Here is a 21,420-nt window from a genome sequence, read left to right on the forward strand (position 1 = left end):
TATATTGGCTTGTTTTGTTATGTCTTGGATTATGTTTTTCAATTTGGAGAATATTATAAAGTGCTCCAGGCTGGGTGCATACAGTCAGTAAGCATTTGTATGTTGTGGCTGGTCCAGGATTAGCTCATTTTAACTACTTTAACATACTACTGTGTAGTTAATCTTTAGCAACTATATGCATATGCTATATGTTTAATTTTATGTGTGATGATGGACCATTCAATTAGTATTCTTCTAATTTCTGCAGTTTTATACATTGTGATTGTGAAAGTAACTTTGTTTTTGGACTTTTTTTTGTTGCATTGTTTGAAAATACAGTATATTCATATAATTCTTGTTGCGGCTTACATGAATTTGTGCCATCTAGGGCTGCAGATAATAATTATTTTCATTATCGATTAATCTGCTGATTAACTTTCTCGATTAATCGTTTGGTCTATAGAATCTAGGACAATACCAAGAAATTCCGAGGGGGATGTCATCAAATTGCATATTATGTCCAACCAACAGTCCAAAATCCAAAGATCTTCAGTTTACTGTTACATGAGACACAAAAGCCTCACAATCGAGAAGCTGGAACCAGAGAAGTTTTGTATTTTTAGCTTGAAAATTGACATTAACAATGAATCAATTATTAAACAGTGGGCAACTATTTAGTCCTTAAATCAATATATCAATTGACTCATTGTTTCCGCTGTACTGTAAGTGGTGCATTGTAAACATGGCGTATATTAATGAAAAAGGCTAATTCATCAATATGCAGTAGCATAAAGTGGGATTACTCAATTAAGTACAACAAATTTAAAATTGTACTGGAGTACTGTAGCTATGTGTTACATTCCACCACTGATTCAGTTTCATGTAACTACATTTCGCTGACTTTTCCCAGTAAAACAACACATCTCGTGCCATCAATTGCCATGCTCTGCGTGTGTGTTCGTGTTATGTTCTGGTGGGGGGGGTGTGCTGCTAAAAGAATGCCCCGGCTGTCCAGATATCCCACAATTCTACTTAGCTGCATAGTGGAGTTTGATAGGCTGGTGGAGAGGGGGAACTGCAGCAGAGTAGCACCGCTGTCAGGAAACAGAAGCCCACTACGAATGCAACTCGCATGAACCAGCTGAACGAGGACGGTTTACCTGGTAATAAGCCTTTCTTTTGCTGCTTTTCTCTTCTGATCTTACACTGAAGCGTCTTACAAGAGATGCACGATTCCCGGTTTGTTAAAATATGTCTATTATTTCCTCTCTTGCCATATTCGGGTCGTCTGACCACAACACCCGCGGCCGATGACAGATAATTAACGTTAAGATACACTTCTAATGTATACACTCAGGCGGAAAAGTCGAGTGGACCAGGCTAACCGTGTCAGAAACATTGTTCGTAACCTTTTGTCGCGCTGTTTTTGCATTGTAGCCTTTTGGTGCGTAACATTGTAGCGTCATGTTGGTTTTGTTTGCTGAATGTGCTGCGGCCGTTATTTTGTACTAAAAGTCGGATATTTCAAAGCAACAAGCCGCTTAAGGTAGCCTACTGTAGGCTAACGTGCTCCACTTTCGATGCAGAAAATGGGTGAAAACAAAACGGTAGAGATGCTTTTCCAACCTTGAATCCCCCGTGTTGTAGGCTACATAAGTGAATGACAGCGCTGAGTCACTGGTAGACACTGTAACATTTGAGGACAGTTAAATTGATTAAAATCGTTAAATAGTCGGGGGTTAAGATGACATACTTGGATGTTTTTGATCTGCAGTGCGGTAGGCGTGGTAAGGGGCAGGATGACACGTTATGGGTCCTTTTTTAGCATCCTCACATCCTTGTAAGCAGGGAATGCAATGGCCGGAGTCTGACTTGACAATTTAATTAAGATGCACAGTAAGCTGTTGTTGCAGTAGCATTGAAAGGCAGCAACATCGTGGGCCTTGTTTGGAGGCTTTCGTTGTTCATACATTGACAGTGTACCTTTTGATCACAGCCTAAATTTACTTTAAACTGTTTACAGTGTGTTAGAATATTGAGATAATTGTCTTTCTGTCTCACATTTCCCCCCCAAAAACTGCTGACATTGTTTGATTTTCTGTGTGTGTGTGTGTGTGTGTGTGTGTGTGTGTGTATATATATATATATATATATATATATATATATATATATATATATATATATATATATATATATATATATATATATATATATATGTATGTATGTATGTATGTATGTATGTATGTATGTATGTATGTATGTATGTATGTATGTATGTATATATATATATATATATATATATATATATATATATATATATATATATATATATGTATGTATATGTATGTATGTATATATATGTATGTATGTATGTATGTATGTATGTGTGTGTGTAAATATTCGATGATGATCAAGATATATCTGCAAAACCCAAATTCTATAGGAATAGTGTAGCTTCACAGGCATGAACCACCAAGTCAATGCATATGAGCTATATCACAGTATCACAAATTTGTTTAAGAGGGTTTTAAGATTTCTAAAACATACAACACTCTCTATCCTTATCTCTTATCCATACAGTAGATAAGAACAAAAAAACGTGATACGGTCACAGCAAACTTACTACTAAGCATCACAGAGCCACAATGGGGTCATGTAAAGGTAAACAGCAATGGCCTCTTTTAATTGTTTTCGTCTGTAAAAGGTCAACAAGGGTGATTCGATTTTTTTTTTATAGCTTAAAATGCCATAAACTTAAACATTGTCTGGTTCCAGCTTCTCAAATGTAATAATTTGCTGCTTTTCTGTGTTTTATATACAGTAATTGTAAACTTAATATTTTGGGCTTTTGGACTACTCATCCGACAAAACAAGCAAATTATTGATGACATAACTTTTAGGTCTTTTGCGTTTTCTGATATAATGTAGGCAAAATGATGAATTGATTATTTGAGAATCCGCTGATTAACTGATAATGCAAATGACATTTGTTTGCCTGTAAAAGGTCAACAAGGGTGATTTGATTTTATACTAATATCTTATCTATACATTTGATCTGTATTTGGATTTTGCAATGTTGGTTTGACAAAAAAGCAATTTGAATATATGTCAACTTGGGCTCTGGGAAATTGTAATAATGACTAGTTGCTGCCCTATTTCAATATCATATATCCCTCAGGCTAAGCTGAAATATTTCCCAAAATAATTACAAAGTTGTGTCATGTAGGCATGTCACAGCTGATGTCAACAACCCATTTTAACATTGTGCTTTCCTGTGGACATTATTGGTAATCAAGTCCCAGCTAATTTACTGATTACCTATAGCTAATCTCATAAAATGCTTAATCCCTATTGGCCCGTCTCAGCCACTGTATAAAACGTTATTAGCTCTACATCAAACTACCAAGATTTGATTTTAATCTTTTACATTGGGGGATTTCCCCCTTTGTCAAAGGAGCTATACAACTGGATTGAGTGCTCCTAACTCCAGCATACATGTATTTCAGGTATTTCCCCTGTCAGACTCATTGGTAATAGGTGTGCCGGGCTTTCAAAGGAAACCAACGCTGGCCTTGAGGGCCAGCACGGCAACAAAGATGCACTGATCGTGTTGAATAATGAAGTGCGCAGTCAAGTTGAGATAACAATAAGTTAGCTGGTCTGTCTGTTGTATCCCTGAGTGCCTTTCTGCTAGTGACTGTAATGCTAAGAATGTAAACGCAGCAAGCTGACAGGATTTATGGTGTCCTCAGCAAAAAATGCTCTCAGCTCGGAGTCACCTTCATGTGACCAGTCTGCCTTCCGCAACTTCTGCTGTTGAGTTGTCTAGTTTGGTTCAGTCTGTAAGGGTTCAGTTAAAAGATTTTTGAAAATGAATATCAGGACTGGATAAAAAGCCTCTGAAATGGCTACTTAATTAAAAAATCAAATATGCAAAGACATTTTTGTTTCAGCTCTTATGAGACTGTTTTCATGGAAGTCTCAGAAAAGTAGGGCTGCTCCCTCTCAGTTGATTAGTCGACTAATCGGTCGTTTTGGTCTTAGTCAACTTAGATTTCTTTAGTCCTGTTTTATTCTTTTTTCATGCTGAATGACTTATTTCCAAGAAACGTACGAGCACATCTCTGGTAAACACAAGAATTAAAGTGGTGCTTTTGTATGACTCTTTGCGGAGAAACTCAGATTTACAGATCTGTCGATTAAATCAACTAATCGATTAGTCGATACAATTGAATGAGTGTTAGTCAACTAAGAATTTCTTCAATCGAGCACAGCCCTACAGAAAAGAATTGCATCATTTTAGCAGTGGATGATATGAAGGGCTTAAACTTGCCAGTTTATTAGGTACACCTAGCTAAAACGAATGCAGTCTAACACACATCCTGCCTTCCTGAAGATTATAATGTCCTATTTTTTTTTTAACTGTTTTAGAGAGGTGTTATCTTCTTAATGATATTTGTTGAGGATATAGTTTGTTTGTGGTGCTGTTGAGTTGTATTGCGTTCTATTCAGAGCTGCAACAATTAGTCGGTAGATTGAAAAATAAGTGCTAACTATTTTTATAATCTATTAATCGTTCAGTAACTTTTCATGCAAAAATGGCAGAAAATGCTATTTTCAGCCTTAAATATGCAGGTTTCCTGCTTTTCTCTGTTTTAGCTAGATGTCCCTAATAAACTGGCCCCTGAGTGTATATGCCAAATGTGTATGTACAGTACACACTACTTCAGTGATAAGTAAAAACAAAAGCCAATGTCACAAAGCATCAGTCTTTACATGTTTTGCTGAGTCACTGATGTTACATTTCATAGCTTGGTAGGAACTTTTAGAGAGGGTTGTTTTATGGATTGGTTGACCGTGTTTGTTGGCTCTATAAATTAAATATTAGTTGCCAGAACTGCCTCTACACTTAGTGCTGCACCAGAGCTGGAGAATGTTCTGGCTGAACCCACTGAGGTAGAAAACAGATCTGGGTTGTTTAGATTTCTTGAATTGTTGAAGTCAAAAGTAATACCGACCTCTGTTACTGTGACAGTACAACTTCTCACCACGAGTTACCATTAATAGTCCATTTGCATGCAGAGCTAATGTAACATCTATTATAAGTCACTGTGGTTAAAAGTATTTACTGAATGCCACAAATGTAATGTAAATGTTAAATGACAATACATATTGAAAATGGGCATGGTTGGCCTGGAATAGAACATCACGTTCAGGACAAGACATATAAATACTTTTGTTTGTTGTTTTGAAGTCAGGACAGTTCAAAGCACTTTGGGGATGTGGATCAGAGGTGTCTCACTTGAGTGGTCAGACCAGCCGTGTGTGTGTGTGTGTGTGTGTGTGTGTGTGTGTGTGTGTGTGTGTGTGTGTGTGTGTGTGTGTGTGTGTGTGTGTGTGTGTGTGTGTGTGTGTGTGTGTGTGTGTGTGTGTGTGTGTGTGTGTGTGTGTGTGTGTGTGTGTGTGTGTGTGTGTGTGTGTGTGTGTGTGTGTGTTGTGTGTGTGTTGTGTGTGTGTGTGTGTGTGTTGTGTGTGTGTTGTGTGTGTGTTGTGTGTGTGTGTCAGCTGTCTGCCCTGTAGTCATGTAGAGGGGTCTCATCATATACTGCAAGCCCACTGGGGATGGGCCTGGACGTGTCAAAAACGCCAACCATTCCTCTCCATGTTACCTCCACAAGCCCCAAGGGGATTATGGGTGTGGGGGCAGGGGTATCAGGGATGGGCCCAGCTGTGGTGTACTCCGGCTAATTGCACTCAGTACAGATGGCAGTCCCTCATCCGTGTGTGTGTGTGTGTGAGATTTGGACTCCATGTGCACAGGCCACTTTCCAACAGTGTGCATTACAATCACAAATGGACCTTCAAATGGAAGTTTGCATGCATGGGGCAGCACTAGGGGTGGGGCGGAAAAATGATTCGTAGATGCATCATGATTAGAGATTAAGTCTCACTGCGTATAAGTTAAATATAAAATCCAATTCTCTACATAATGATCGGCTGTAACAATTCTGTAAGATTGTCTAAGCTAGGCTAAGTGTAAGCATCCACAGATGGATTCAATCCGATAGGCACCCCCTGGCTTAAAAGCTAGTTTATGGAAGCATTTTGGCTTATATGAAGTGAATAGGGACTTGGAGAAGAGCCACACTGGATGCAAGTTGTCTTTTGATGCATCATCGATGATCGCATCGTAGCCCTCCGTTTTTTAGAATCAAATTATAAGGTTGCTAGAGATTCCCACCCACCCCTAGGCAGCACCACAGCATTTAGGGCCAGTGATCAATTATGCAATGTAGCTACATACCGATAAACCTCTGCTGAACTTTTGGCATGGACATGCATTTCTAATGCAATCGGTTGCCTTATTAGTTTAACTGATTAGTATAGTTTTTTTTTTTTTTATCTGCAAGTACAACTGAGAAAAGCATGTGCTTTCCATCAGGTGACAGTTGCTTTTAAAAAAAACAAAAACAACCTGTGTTTAATGTGGTAATCTGGAAGATCAATTTGATGACATATTTGACACTAAGTGCTAGGGCTGTCAAAATTGCTTAAAAATTACGTTCGAATATTCCCTCTAAAATAACAACGAATATTCGAACTATTTGAACATCTGGTTGCGCATGCATCCAAGGTGGCGCGCGACATCGTGATGTCAAATATCCGGCCGAGCCGAAGTCGCGCACGTCTCTTTTTTTGAATTCGCCGACAACAGGACTCTCAGAGTGACTGCAGGTCTCTCTGGTAAACTTACCGGGTTAAGATGAGTTCTTTTATGGTGAATGAAAGGCTCGATCCGACAAAGTAGGTCAGTGAATCAAATCGGAGCATTGACAGCAATGCTGCTTCCACTTCTGCCGTTGTTTACCTTTTTCTTCTTCTTCTAGTCCGTAGAAAGGGCAACGTCGGTAGCCTTTGCTCATTAGCGCCACCTCTGTTCAGGAGAAGACTGCAGTTGTGTCGCGACCACCAGCGCAGCTATAGTCACGGCGATCTCATGATGTCACATTTGTATGCGCCAGCTGGGCTGCATCCAGTATGTAACGGCTTTCAGGCGCGCTAGCAAAGCAGACAGCCTCTGCTACCGCGAGCGTTTTTTTATTATTAATTTTCACCTTCGAAATTCGTTTTTTTAAAACTATTCGAATATATATTCGAATTTAGAATATTCGTTGACAGCCCTACTAAGTGCTCATGGCTGTAGTGTTGTTTTGAGTTTCTCAGCAGTCTTGTCATGGTGGCTGTCACTATTCATGCCAAGTGCAGAGTTCCTCTTTTTATTATTTTCTGAAATTTACTTCTGCAAGAAACATACACTCCAATAGCAGGTTCCATTTTGGATCCAGTTCCCAGTTGGCAAAATACCCAGATTCGCTAACAAATCTCTTATTAAACCTTTTGAATCTCCTCAATCTTTTTTTATTAGCAAATAGCAATGGAAAACATATAGGTTGTAGGTACAGGTTGTGAACATTAATTAGGCTGCCACTAAAAACCGTAGCCTTCTAAGCCAACAAAAGGTGATTAGACAACTTTGAGTTTTATTTTTTATTAGTTTTATTTTAGCATGCCTATTTTCAAATGTTGAAATGTAAACCCCATAAGGTATTTAAAATGATTCACATTTGATAAGTGGATTCAATATTGGATTTAAATCCATCCCTACTTTCTCTGTGCCTCCTGGATTTTTGCTGTTAAAAACTTACCAAACACCAGCTATCTCTGACAGCAAATGTAAAGGTTTCCATAACCTGAGAGGTTGAATCTGTTTCACAAGATTACTCGGCAATAGAGCAGCAAAGCACATGTATAATTTATTTGAAAGCATAATAGATGATTAGATTTAAAAGGCTTTGTCTTTAGCTGAACCCTAAACTCAATATGATAAAGCTATATTGGTGCAATCATCAATCGCCCCTGTATGCTAGCAGTAGTCCAGGACACTACATGAGTTGTGAATACAGCTTTCTGAATGCATAATGTATGTGCCAGTCCATGGTGAGGGCCACACACAAGGCTACTATGTGAGCTGTTGTGTGGCCCTGTGAAGAGTGCCTGTCACCAGTGACTGAACGTATTCTTCCTCCATTTCTATGGTGCGAAGATGTTCCTTTCCTCCCCTCCTGCCATAGTTCCTGTTTCATATAGGGGTTAAGAGAAGCAAAGGTTAGCTGTGCAGCCATCATCTGTTAGCTAATTACCGAGCCACTCCTCAACTCTGCCACACATGACACAACAAAGTAGTAGAGAGGTTTTGAAAGGACTCTGGTTGAATTTGTCTTAGTGGTCTTTTATCATTAGTTATCCTCATTTGGAGAAAAAAAAAACTTTTTAAAAGCCAGGGTTGGAATTTGGATCTTGTGACTTTATCATTTCATTCACATTTCTGCTACTCAGGTCTGTAATCAAGATTTGAGATAATACCATATGATATTGAATGATTGAAGATGTTTTTCTCATTTGTGGAGTCTACACACTGTTAATCACACCACCAACGCTTTCTCGGAGACAACAAAACCTTAATTTCCGTTCAGCTCAAAGTATTTTGAAGTAATGCATCTGTCACGGAGTGTAAGATGAACAGAAAAACACTGAGGCATGCTGAGGACGTGGACTCCAACTGTTAATAAATCCAGCTATGTGCCTGCCAGTGGTGCTCACAGCAGGACACATGGAGGTAGGCGTGTGGGCCGAATTCTCTGGCTGAAGGTTTCTTATTACAAATTGTAAAATAGCTTTACTTTCAAAATCCAATTCTTGCTTGTGGCAAATTAAAAATAATAAATACCTAGTGGTTTTTTTGTTTTGTTTTTGTTTTTAGAGCAATTAGTTCTCCATTGTTGTTGCAGTTTTTCATTCAGCATGTCAATCATTTTGGGGATCGTCTCATCCCACAGTGTTGCTGTTGTTGATCCAGTGGCTGCTGTCTCTGGCTGGAAGCCAGTGGTCCTCCCACCCCGGAGTAAACGCTGCCCTATAAATAGATCTCCGAGAGAAGCAGGCCAACGACAGAATGACAAGCATCCATACTACAAACCCCAGACTACCTAGAGCAGAGGCCCAGTGTGCTCTAAACCCCATATCCCAATGTCAAAGCCTGTGTTTACGTTTAGCACAGGGCCCACCAGTGGGATGCGTTCTATCTGTCATCTTCATTTGGCAAAACTGACCATTAGATGTTTTCTCTTATCATTACCTACTCTTAGGACCTTGGGACGTCATCTGTTGCTGATATTCTGCTATTCACGGACATTCCAAGGAAGACGTGTACTGATGCAGTTCAGATACTTTGGATGGTTGCGTGTAAATACTCACAAACGGGGGCGCCCATGAAAGAAATTATGCAATGTTTAGGAAAATGCTGTTCTTATTTTATATATATATATATATATATATATATATATATATATATATATATATATATATATATATATATATATATATATATATATATATATATATATATAAATAAAATTATTTTGCTGCTGTCTGTTTTAAACTATTGTAAACTGAATACCTTTTGTGTTTTGGACAAAACAGAAGGTGAGCTTTAGAGTTGTGTATGAGGGTAAACCGGTTTGATTTTGTGTTAGCTAACCGGTTGAAGCACTTTCACTGACCCTTTCATGCACATTTAAAAAGTAGCCTACATTAGCAACCCGTGTCAATTGTGTCACAGCACTAAATCCAACATGTATTGCAAGCAGTGTTGGGCAGTAGCGTTGCTAGTTTAACTTCTTCTCAATAGTGTCGCTGTTTTCTGAATCAAATAGCTTTTCAGTAGCTTAGCTCTTTCATAAGCAGTGTGGTAGCGTCCACACAAGCTACATTTTCTCAAGCATTTCTGATGCGGTCTGAAATAAAACCACCGAAGACGGGCGCGTCTGTCGTGTACTTGGATATATCAAAAAATACCTTAGTTAGTCTAACATTGCCAGACCTATCTCCTGTATGTCCTGGCTACACCTATCTATTCTGGCCTAGGGAAAAAACACTCTGGCATGTTTGTAATTTCTTTAAACCATTCACAACCATCCTGGGCGGCGCTAAGCCCCGATATCGGAGCTAGCGAGAGGGTAGGAACATCAGGCACGTGGGAGACGCGCCAAGTGGACTGGAGTTGCTACACTCTCATTATGGGCTCTTTCATCAGTCTCTCTCGGTAGTGGCCGAGTCAAGCGCAACACCCTATTGGTAAAATTCAGTGTAACGGTGTGGTGTTTGGCTAGCCTGGATGCCAGCTGAACTTAGCCTCGCCCACAAGATTCGATTTGAGTATGACGATGTCAGGCTAGTGTTTAGCTTGATATCAAACCAGTTTGAAAATGTTTACACCCGCTCAAGCCTAGTAAGCTTGCATTGGGGGAAATTGTGACGTACATGTTTTACTATTTTCTGACATTTTACAGACCAAACGATTAATAGAGAAAAGCGATAATGAAAATAATCCATTGTCCCTTTTTGAACCAGTTTGTATGAAAAGATGCATACAGTATATTGCAGAAGTTGTGGACGTCAGGGCAACAGCAGTCTAAGCCCTTTCCATTACATCCAGCTGCTGACACTTGAGGTTGTTGAGAACAGGACTTCAGTGCACCTTAGCCACTTCAAATTAATCATTACAAAGGGCTGAAAAAAAAATGACAGTAGATCAATTCATAATAAGTCAGCTGACTCATCCAGTTTCCTCTTTACCCTCCCCTTTCCCCCACTACAGCGTGATTTACCATGACAACTGAATCAGGCACCGACTCGGAGGCCAAGCAGCCGCAGGAGAACAAGGAAACGGGGAAAGCTAAAGCAGCAGCCGAACCCACCTCACCTCAGAACCAGCCAGAGCAGCTTCCCGCAGCCGCTGGACACAGCACCCCGGCCAGGACAGAACAGGTCAGCCTCTTCATAACTACAGTCATCCCTTCATTTCTGTGTGAACTGGGCCTACAAAATAAGGATCCAGCCATTTTTCATTGATAGCTTGAATTCAGTGAAATTCATTCACATTTTAACTTACTGCTCCATATTTTATTTTTGTAAAAAAAAACACTTTAGTAATTTAATTGAGGTGTTTTTATGGTGTAAACACTGTATCCCTTTTTGATTAGCTTGAATTTTAGAAAGCATACATACCATTCAACCGACTGCTTAATGAATTGTGTCTTTGTGTGAAAAGTGTATACAGACTAAATCAATTCTGACGACATGATGTTAGTGTTTACGGCACCGCATCAGATGCATCTGTTGACAAGGGAACTTGTCTTTCAGTCGGTACTCTGTGCTGTCATTTTGGAAATTGGGTGAAACACAGATCCACGACATAGTGTGGATGTTTTTATTCCAAGAATTACGTCAGCTGATTGTACCGAGTCACTTCACACAGCTCTGGGAAGAATGCATAAACAGAGCTACTAAAGGGAAAACCTCATGGTTTTTAGCGGTTCTTGGTTTGAGACCCCTGGTTTAGGGCAATGAAATGAACACAGAAAACTGGGGCTGCAGGGATGACAGAAAATGAATTGTCAACAAGTATGATAATCGATTAATTGTCAAAGTAATTTATCAAGAAAAAAAGGCTAAATATTTTCCGCTGCTCAAAATATGAAGATTTGCAGCTTTTGAAAGCCGAAGGTCTTTGGCTTTTTTGACTGTTCGGTCAAACCAAACAAGTAATTTGAAGATTTCCCTTTGGTTTGTAAAGCAAATTAGTACATACGTCTTATTTTTCTTGTAAGTTAGTCAGTCTTACAATTTTCACCACATTGGCACATAAACAACTGTGATTTATGATTATTTGCTGTTAAATTTATTACAACATAAAACATGATCCACCTGCAGGCTTGAGGACTATATAGGCATTATAATATTCTTGTGAAGAAGAGTGAAAAACCTCCAGTTCAGTGTCTTTTTAAAAACAGTGATTTCTGTTATGATGAAGAGTGTAGCCTGCAGCCTGTCCATTTTATGTCTAAGACAGCCCAAGAAGCCACTGATGTTATCTGAACACTAAGTGCTTGGCCCAAACATCCTTCTGGGCTCACTATCTAATTACTCCACAGATTGAATTTCTAGTGCTTCCAAACTGCAGGGGAACTGTCTCTGACTTGAGGCAGATTTCTGCTTATTCCCTAATTTACTAGTTGAAAGAAGACAGTGTCACTAGCTGTAGATGCAAACGGATTTGGTCTTCAATATGTGGCAGAAGACCAAATTGTTGGCAGTTTACCTGCACTAGCTTGAAGCCGCACCACCACTGGTCTGTCCATGGATATAACCTAGAGAGGAGAAAATCACTTCACAATCCAAATGAAGAAAGGTTGTAGGAGGTTTGACAGATGTTTAGGGCTGTGGATAAGATTCCATGTTGTTTTATGGAGAAGGAGAACCAGGAAACGAGTAGGGGGAAATGCAACGCTACCAAGCCACGGCCGAGCAACATGCGTGCACCTCTCGAAAAATGTTACTACACGTCGCGGCGACGCATGTTGCTCGGCTGTGGCTCTACCACACACTCCCCTCACATACACTCATGCCGGCCCTGCTATTCTCTTAAAGAAATTGACGCACACACCAACGCACAAGTATAAACTTCAGGCCACTTACGTAGGCTACAGCGAAATCTCTGCGTGGAGCCTCCACAGGACTATAAATCACGCTGACCATTGGCGATGTTTTTTAGCTGCAGCTTCTTCGGACGAATCCATGCTTACACTGTGCTGCCATCTTCCTCTATTCTGACGCACGTTATGCAAATCGATGTATTTTTGTAATCGATTACGTCGATGAATCGTCCCAGCTCTACAGATGTTCAGTATGTGAAGGTTCTCAGACCGCATTAGAGTGGGGATTAGCTCTGAGCTGTGCTGTCTTTATTATTTTTACATTTATGTGATATTTTAGGCAAGTAGCCGGTGGTCTTATCTTAGAATTTAGAAAGAGACCAACACTGGATTAAGTTTTAAACTTATAGATTTCTGTCATTTATAAGCAGTCAATTATTAAGAAGTCAAAAGGCCAACTGTTCAAAAGTCACCACGGCCAGATATGGACAGGAAGAAAAAAGGAGTGTTCGTTTTGAGAAGTTTTTTCTTCTTATGCTCTGCTGTGTGTTTGAGCATATAACTGCAATTTGCGCATGCTCAGGCTCACAGCCCCACTGACCTAGCAGTGTGGCTTTTATCATGGTGTGGAAAAATTGAAGTATGGAAATGTTTGATGTGTTCAATGAGGAGATGAAATAGAGCATGATTTGACACATGAATCATAACAGGCTGTAATGAAAGAGCAGCAGAAGCAGGGCGAGGTGATGAATAGATTCATTATGGGCTGGGCAATGAAGCAAAAAATTGTAACAAAATTTTAATGAAAGTTTTAATGTTTGTTCACAAAGCTGCACATGCATGACTTCGGCTGGCTGACATGATAATACATACCCTTGAGATGATAGGCATTTTTGAAATGTTTTGCCATACTGTGTATACTACTTGATTAATGGCTCTGGTTGTATTAGGCCTCCATTGCCTTAGGATATTATATTCGTTAACTGGATTAGCCAAAAACAGACATTCCTGTCTAATTGTTTTATTTACGGACATCTTTTAGATGATTTAGAATTTAGATTCCAGAAAGGTACTATATCAAGATAAATGTTGACGTTTGATATGAAATTACTCCTCCTATAAATTATCTATATGGCCCACTCATTTACTTTAGAATGATAGCCAAATAGCTCACATTTCTCCTTGATTAACATATTTTATGTAGTGTTTCCAAAAACAAAAGCAAGACAAGGAGTGTACCACCATGCTCGCCATGCTCTGTGAGGCTGTCCTTAGATACTTAGTACTCGGCGATATCAAGGAACCACGATTGGACAATTTGAAAATATTAGCGATTGCCCAAGCCTAGTATAATGTTTATTGTGTTCACCATGCTAATATCAGTATGCTAACATTTGCTAAATGGTACTAAACACAAAGTAGAGCTGATGGGAATGTCCTTAGTTTTGCAGGTATTTGATCTGACCTGATAATAGCACTACAGTATGTGACTGGTCAGTGGATCAACGTTATTACAATTCATCCACTGGAGACCATGAATATATGTACCCAATTTAATGGCAATCCCTGCAGTAGTTGTTGAGATGTTTTAGGTGAACCAACTGTCTGACCGACATTCCCCTTCCTAGAGCAATGCCACTACCATGGCAAAAATTCCCCCCTCCATAGCAGAATGATAATGGGTGCAGCCAGACCATTCTCCCACGCTGTGGAGATAGGTCTGGCTATGCGTGACTACCTATTTAGTGGATCCATACCAGTATCCCTTTCAAATGTATCCACATTAAACAGCCCTCATTGTGTCACACTGAGGATGATGGATGATGCTCTGCCATTGTCGGAGCTGTGTGAACTGGCAGGAACAAGGCTGAGACACATCACAGCAGTCTGACACAACACTATCAGTGTTTCCTGTGAGACATGCTCAAGCTGAGATATTTCTCCAGTCCAGCAGGGTGCATATATGAATAAAGTGGCATCAGTTCATAGTTTCAGTACTATGATTTAATTTTTTACATCTGCGGTGCTTAAATGTATCCTAATTCTTGTAATTTCTAACTAAATTAAATCTAAATTATACTGTTACTTTAATTCTCATGCACTCTAAAGGTGACTAACTTGTTTTTGTTTAGATAAACTCTACATCTGAATGGGTCCACAGAAAGAAACTGGTCTGCATTAGCTAAAATGTGATGGATACATAGACTGTATAAAACAGGGTGGATATAGCCTGAAGAACAAGATGAGACATTTTCAATATAAAAATGAAAAAGGCCATTAAATCCTGTGTGTGGGTAAGAAAGAAAAATGTCTTGAAACCAAAGGCTTCTTCAGCATAAAGTCAGGAAGGGCTTTGTTTCCAGCGAAGTGGAAAATTGGATTTTCTCAGGTTATGACAAAATGTCAGAACACCTCTAGCTCTTCTCCGTGGGACCCGATTACATTAGCTCAGGGTTCAAATCTCTATATTTAGTTTTTGGACAAGTGACAGAACCGGTGGGTTTGTCAAAGACAACTACAAGTCATTGACATTTAGGGCAGTTGGAGTCAGTCAGGTAAGGAAACGATGAGCAGGAGGTCTTTTTCATTTCTGGTCTGTGAACACTTTCAACCTAAAATCAGAATGCCATACATACAATGCAATACATGCAGAGACATCTCAATGAAGAAACATGTGGAAAAGTGTAATTATACATATACATTCATCAGTCAACTAATTACTGTGAAGTGACACTTGTTTTCTTCCTCTCAGGAGCGGCAGGAGGAGGACCAGGTGTCCCACAGGTCATCCACAAGTCGTCTGTCCAGGTCTCCTTTGCGAGGAGTGAAAAAGGTGAAGATCATGCAGTGTAAAGTCACCCTGCTGGATGGCTCCGACTTTACACTCAATGTGGAGGTGAGATAAAACGCCTAACCTTTTGGTACAGGATGCCCAGTGTTTCCCCTTTAATTGTACAAGACTGGCGGGCCAACAGGAACCACAGGCAATTTTTAGTGCCAACATTAATGGTATATATCTATTGTGTTTCCTCTGTATTCAGAAACAGGAGACGGGAGCACCGCAAAGCACAGCCGCTTCCCTGTGGCGCCCCTGTTAACCATAGACTGTATGTGTATTGGGCTGTTCAGACAGCGGCGCGGTGATCATGTCTAATCTATTTTCTGGTCTATTTTTTCCGTAAGCGATCTGGCAACACAATAAAACCCACTGATAATCTATTATAAACAATATAAATATATTATATAAGTGATTGGATTCAACACTTTTGCTTTTCACTTTGACACCAAATCGTCCGCTATCTTCTCGTCAGGTGACGAGTGAAGTCGGACTCCTGCTACTCTGTGCTGCAACGCTGCTGATAAACGGAGCAAAGCAGACACTTTTGCGTTGCCGCTGATAAACAAAAATGAACTAAATGGGTTTCTTCCTATAAAAAAATAAATAAAGCTGAAAGCAGTGGGTGCTGTGGGCAAGACATTTTATTCCCAACCACCGTTAACACCAACCAACTACCACGGCAAGCCTATAAAAATAGAACAAAACTGGGCTGTTTTGACAGCCCTTCTTAGAAGTAAGGATTTAATGGATTTCACAGCACATTTACATTTGCATTGTGTCAAATTGCTTCGTGGGATTTGTTTCCCCAGCAAAGCTTCTCTATGTAGTCCTGAGAGAGAGAAAAAAAATAGTCGTATCACTATTTGTCGGCCTGGATAGAGGTGTGTGCTATTTTAATAATTTGTTCCATGAGTCTCAACCTCTATTTTCTTTTTTTCTCTGATTATCTATCTCTGATTTTGAGTATTCAGAAATAACCCCAATCACCCCTTGAGCCCATCAAGGAAACATTTATTTTTGGTGTAAATGGGAGTGTCAGAGCTCATTTTTTCCGTTATGACATTATGAATTTAGGAATAAATCTGAATAGTGAACTTATTTGACATTTCACTTTTACATATTTCCCTCTTAACAATAGGAAATTGAGCCCTCAAAGTTATAAGATGTTCAATTTTGTACATTCCCAAAATGTGTTCAGGCTGAACAGGCAGTACCGGCCCTTCCTCCCCCTAAAATCTCCTCTGAGCAGATTCCTCCCCACCAGGGGTTTGGAAAGAGGGATTAGCAGTCTGTTTTTGTGGTGGTGAGGTGAGGGGTTCAGACCGTGAAATGGGAGCATTTGTTGGAGGGAATCAGTGTCATTGACTCTGTGTGTTGACATAATTACTGGATGTCCCGCTGTGGCAAAGGAAGGATTCTTAAGGACGGGGATCTGGAAATGGGTGCGAGTCTGGACTTCTTGCCCTACGAGAAGGTGGCAGAAACGGTTTCTGAGATGCCGTTAATTTAGATGCTTTAGAAGCAAGCCATAACCTTCGGCAGTGTTAAATTTTGATTCACATCTTTGTCTGAATTGCAATCATGTCTGCTTATTTCACATGGTCGTGACAGGATCAGCCACCTTTTCATAAAGAGTAATAATATAGCTGTGCTGGAAGATGCAATTGGCATGAGTCACACCTGGATGACGCTGGCAGTTGGACAATACTCGCGATCACAGTAACCATAACGGTGTCTTCACACAGATATATTTTATACAATGGTCACACTAACTAAAAAGGTTTCTTTAAAAGAAACATTCATTACAATTAAAAAAAAGCAAGAGACAACAAAAAGATAATTAGCTAATTAGTTGCTTGCTTACCACAGGAGTTGCCATAGCAACCAATAAGTCACAGTCATGACCAATTGGGAGTGCTTGCCTGAAACAAAACACACACAAAAACAGTTGTCTGAAAGTGTCCTAACAGCTGAGGGTGAAACTGAGCAGACATAAGCTAAGTCAGCTCGTGGTGTCTGACACAGTGATACAATTGAGGTCAAAGGATCCTCGGGTAATTGCCAGGGAGTCCTCTTCCTCCTCCCTATCCCATTTGAAGATAGTCCAGTGTGTCAAGATTTGACATTTTTATCCCCCTGACCTTGTAGTTTTCCAGCTCTTGTTTCCTATCATCATTTGCTGTGTCACAGAACTGCTGAACTTCCTCCGCTTCACGTCAGAGGGTGTTAGTCTCAGTGGAGGGGGATACAAATCCCATATCTCACTGTGTTGTTGTTGTGGTTATAAATCATAGGCATATTTTTGAAAATCCCTCTAGTTCAGAAGTACGTCTTTATCCTACCCCTAAAGTACATCGCAATGCATGCTAAAATATGTCTTTATTTAGAGCTGCAACAATTAGTCGATTAGTTGATAGACCGCAAATTAATCTGCAACTATTTTGATAATTAGTTAATCGCCTTTTTTTTTTTTTTTTTTTTTTTTTAAAGCAAAAAGCCAAACATTTTCTGGTTGCAGCTTCTCCAATGTGAGGATTTTCTGGTTTTCTCTGTTTTTATATACACTACCGGTCAAATGTTTTAGAACACCCCAATTTTTCTAGTTTTTTTTTTTATTGACATTTTAGCAGTTCAAGTCCAATGAATAGCTTGAAATGGTACAAAGGTAAGTGGTGAACTGGCTGAGGTTAAAAAAAAAAGTAAGATTACCCAAAACTGAAAAATAATGTACATTTCAGTATTTTACAAAAAGGCCTTTTTCAGGGAACAAGAAATGGGTTAACAAGGTAAAGCTGTTCTGCAGCAATGGAGGTTGATCAAGCTTTGAAAGTTGGTGCTACCAGTTCCCACAGGTGTTCCAACTTGTCTGGATTACTTACAACCCCCTCTGTTTGTATAAAAGTATTGTTGGAACACACTGTGGTACCCTTGTGAGCATTATTTGAACAGTATTGTACTGCAGTAAGTAGTGTGTTGCTATAAAAATGGCGGGAAAAAGGCAATTAACAATGTAAGAGAGACAGACCATCATAACACTTAAGAATGTTGGTCTTTGCTACAGAGAAATTGCGAAGAAAGTCAAGGTGTCAGTGAGTACAGTATTCTTCACCATCAAAAGGCACTTAGAAACCGGGGGAAACTCTGACAGGAAGAGGTCTGGCAGACCCAAAGCCACAACAGAATCAGAAGAAGTTTCTGAGAGTCAACAGCTTGCGTGATAGGCGGCTCACAGGACAACAGCTTCAAGCACAGCTTAATAGTGGTCGTAATAAGCAAGTCTCAGTTTCAACTGTAAAGAGAAGACTTTGAGCTACAAGTTTGATAGGTCGAGTTGCAGCAAGAAAGCCATTGCGAAGACGTCAGAATAAGAAAAAGAGGCTTGGCTGGGCCAAGAAACATCATCAATGGACTACTGAAGACTGGAAGAAGGTGTTATGGATTGATGAATCAAAATTTGAAATCTTCGGTTCATCACGCAGGATTTTTGTACGCCGTCGAGTAGGCAAAAGGATGGTTCCTCAGTGTGTGACATCAACTGTCAAACATGGAGGAGGAAGCGTGATGGTCTGGGGCTGTTGTGCTGGATCCAGGGTCAGTGATTTGTACAGAGTGAAAGACACCCTGACCCAAAACGGCTACCACAGCATTTTGCAGCGCCATGCTGTACCCTCTGGTATGTGCCTAGTTGGTCAGGGGTTCATCCTACAGCAAGATAATGACCCAAAACTTAAGTCCAAGCTATGCCAGAACTACCTTAGCAAAAAAGAACAAGATGGTAAGCTTAAAAACATGGAGTGGCCAGCACAGTCACCAGACTTAAACCCAATTGAGCTGGTTTGGGATGAACTGGACAGAAAAGTGAAAGCAAAGCAACCTACAAGTGTCACACATTTATGGGAACTTCTGCAACAGAGTTGGGAAGAACTTTCTGAAGAATATTTGATTTCCATTGTAGAAAGAATGCCACGAGTGTGTTCAGCTGTTATATCTGCCAAAGGGGGCTACTTTGATGAGTCAAAAATTTAGAATACATTTTGGTTTATAAATTGATTCCATGATTTCTTTTTTAACTTAAATTGTTCATTTGTTCTATTCTTTCATTTCAGAGTACAATAAGACATTGAACTGCATGAATTTCAATAAAAACCTGGAAAAATTGGGGTGTTCTAAAACTTTCGACCGGTAGTGTAAGTGTAAACTGAATATCTTTTGAGTTTTGGACTGACTGACAAAACAAGACATCAGACAAAGTCAACAAGGACCCTGGGAAGATGTTCAGGGTATTTTTCACCATTTTACTTCAAATTGGTCTAAAAAAATCAATGGATAATGAAAATAATTGTTAGTTGCAGCCCTTTTTTTTTGATACATGGTTTGGCGATGCAAGTTCAAGTACCTTTTTTTTTTTTTATATTTTATAATCGTGAATCTCTAAGCTTACTGCAGCAACTTCGATTGGTCTAAATTGAATCTTGAAATTGATCAAGAATAATGTTTCTTTTCTAATTTGAGATCAAATTTCTTTCCACTTCCCTCCTGATCTCATTCTCCTGAACAACCCCAGGGAAGACAGAATACGAGTCTGATCGAAGCCTCTGTTGCAGCAAGGCAGCAATAGTCTGACACAACTCTGCTAATTCCCTCAGAGATGTTCTGGCAGGATTAACTCTCTGCCACCAGCAGCTTTATGGCTCTGTTCACAATCACGCACAGACACTCCTGAGTCATAAAAAGGATGAGCGTATGCTTTAAGTGATGAAACGGCGTGGGTGGATGCTGGTAAAAATGTACCATTTGTGTCGAAGCCCGCACTGCTACTACTTCTATTACATGCTACCAGCCAGATATGTATGTTTATTTCCATCTGTACCCTCACGTCACAGACTCCATGTGGATATGACCAATGCATAGGTGTGTTGTGATTCCTGCTGCTAGAATGAGCTGTGGCAGTGGTCTTCAATAAATCCAGACATGAGGAGCTGACTTTGGCTCTGTGCAGGAAGGAGGCATGTGTGTTGTGGCAACTCGGGTCTTAAAATATCTCATGTGAGCTGGCCAAATGAATCCGTGAAGTCCAACCGCCTCCAGTGGGGGAGTCGACGGAGCTCCAGCCGATGACATCCGGCACTCAGCTAGAGACGTGCAATCGATTGGTTTTAAGCCTTCACATTGCTGATGTTAACCTTGAGCTCGGGAATTTGAATGTGTATTTATACTATCATGCTTTTTCTAGAAGGAATTGATTCAGAGTGACCTAGTTGGTAAAATGTGGCTGCAATACCTTTGAGGTTTAGCCCCTGCAGGAAAAGCTCTTGAATGCATCATGAACTGCTTATGGACTAAACTTGCCTTTTAAGTAATTGATTCTCAACACTTTGCCCTTTGCACGTACGGACCAGAACACTTGAATACTGTATATCTATATCTGGACTGCTTTTATATCTGGACTGCTCTTAAGCCTGATTTATCTTTAATTTCCTCTGCACATCAGATCTACCAGAAGACTTGTATGTACCTGATTACTCAAATATATCAGGATTGCTTGCAACTTTAAAAATACTTATCTTTTATTTTCTCTATTGCTATTGTATTCTTATTAATAACTTTGCTATTTGAGCACTAGTATTTTTTGACTGTATCTTGAAATTATTTATCTTTTTTTCTTCTTTTTTTTTTTTTTTTTTTACAACCAGACCATCTGTCAATAACCCTACTTATCCATCCACTAGTCTTTCTGCTTATTCATGCTTATTTTTGTAGTGTCATCTTTAGCTGTGTTCATGTACCTGTTATTGTATTATTGTATCTGGCTGCTATGGAGATTTAATTTCCCTCCAGGGATTAATAAAGTCCTCTATCCATCCATCCTGCATTCCTTCCTTTGTTCCTTTCTTCCCATGGGAAGACATGTAGTTGGTTGAAACATTATTAATAAAATTTAAAGAGAGCTGTGATTCCAGTGTGCCGGCAGTCTCTGAATAGAAAAATAGAAATAGAAAAACAATTCAGAGTTGAATAAATGCAGGTCTGCTAAGGACACTTGAGCAA

The 21,420-nt window shown here is 39.7% G+C and overlaps 1 protein-coding gene across 1 annotated transcript in view; it reads left to right on the forward strand.

Moving 5' to 3' along the window:
• The first annotated feature begins 1,004 nt into the window (after nucleotides 1-1,004).
• Nucleotides 1,005-21,420, forward strand: part of epb41l3b (erythrocyte membrane protein band 4.1-like 3b) — a 45,773-nt gene continuing 25,357 nt past the window's right edge. The window contains exons 1-3 of the mRNA XM_028594267.1: nucleotides 1,005-1,142; nucleotides 10,697-10,866; nucleotides 15,286-15,429. Of these exons, the coding sequence (XP_028450068.1) occupies nucleotides 10,708-10,866; nucleotides 15,286-15,429 (303 nt within the window). The 5' untranslated portion in view covers nucleotides 1,005-1,142; nucleotides 10,697-10,707. The remainder of the gene's footprint in view (nucleotides 1,143-10,696; nucleotides 10,867-15,285; nucleotides 15,430-21,420) is intronic.

Source organism: Perca flavescens, chromosome 12, assembly GCF_004354835.1.
Source record: "Perca flavescens isolate YP-PL-M2 chromosome 12, PFLA_1.0, whole genome shotgun sequence".
NCBI classification, from domain to species: domain Eukaryota; kingdom Metazoa; phylum Chordata; class Actinopteri; order Perciformes; family Percidae; genus Perca; species Perca flavescens.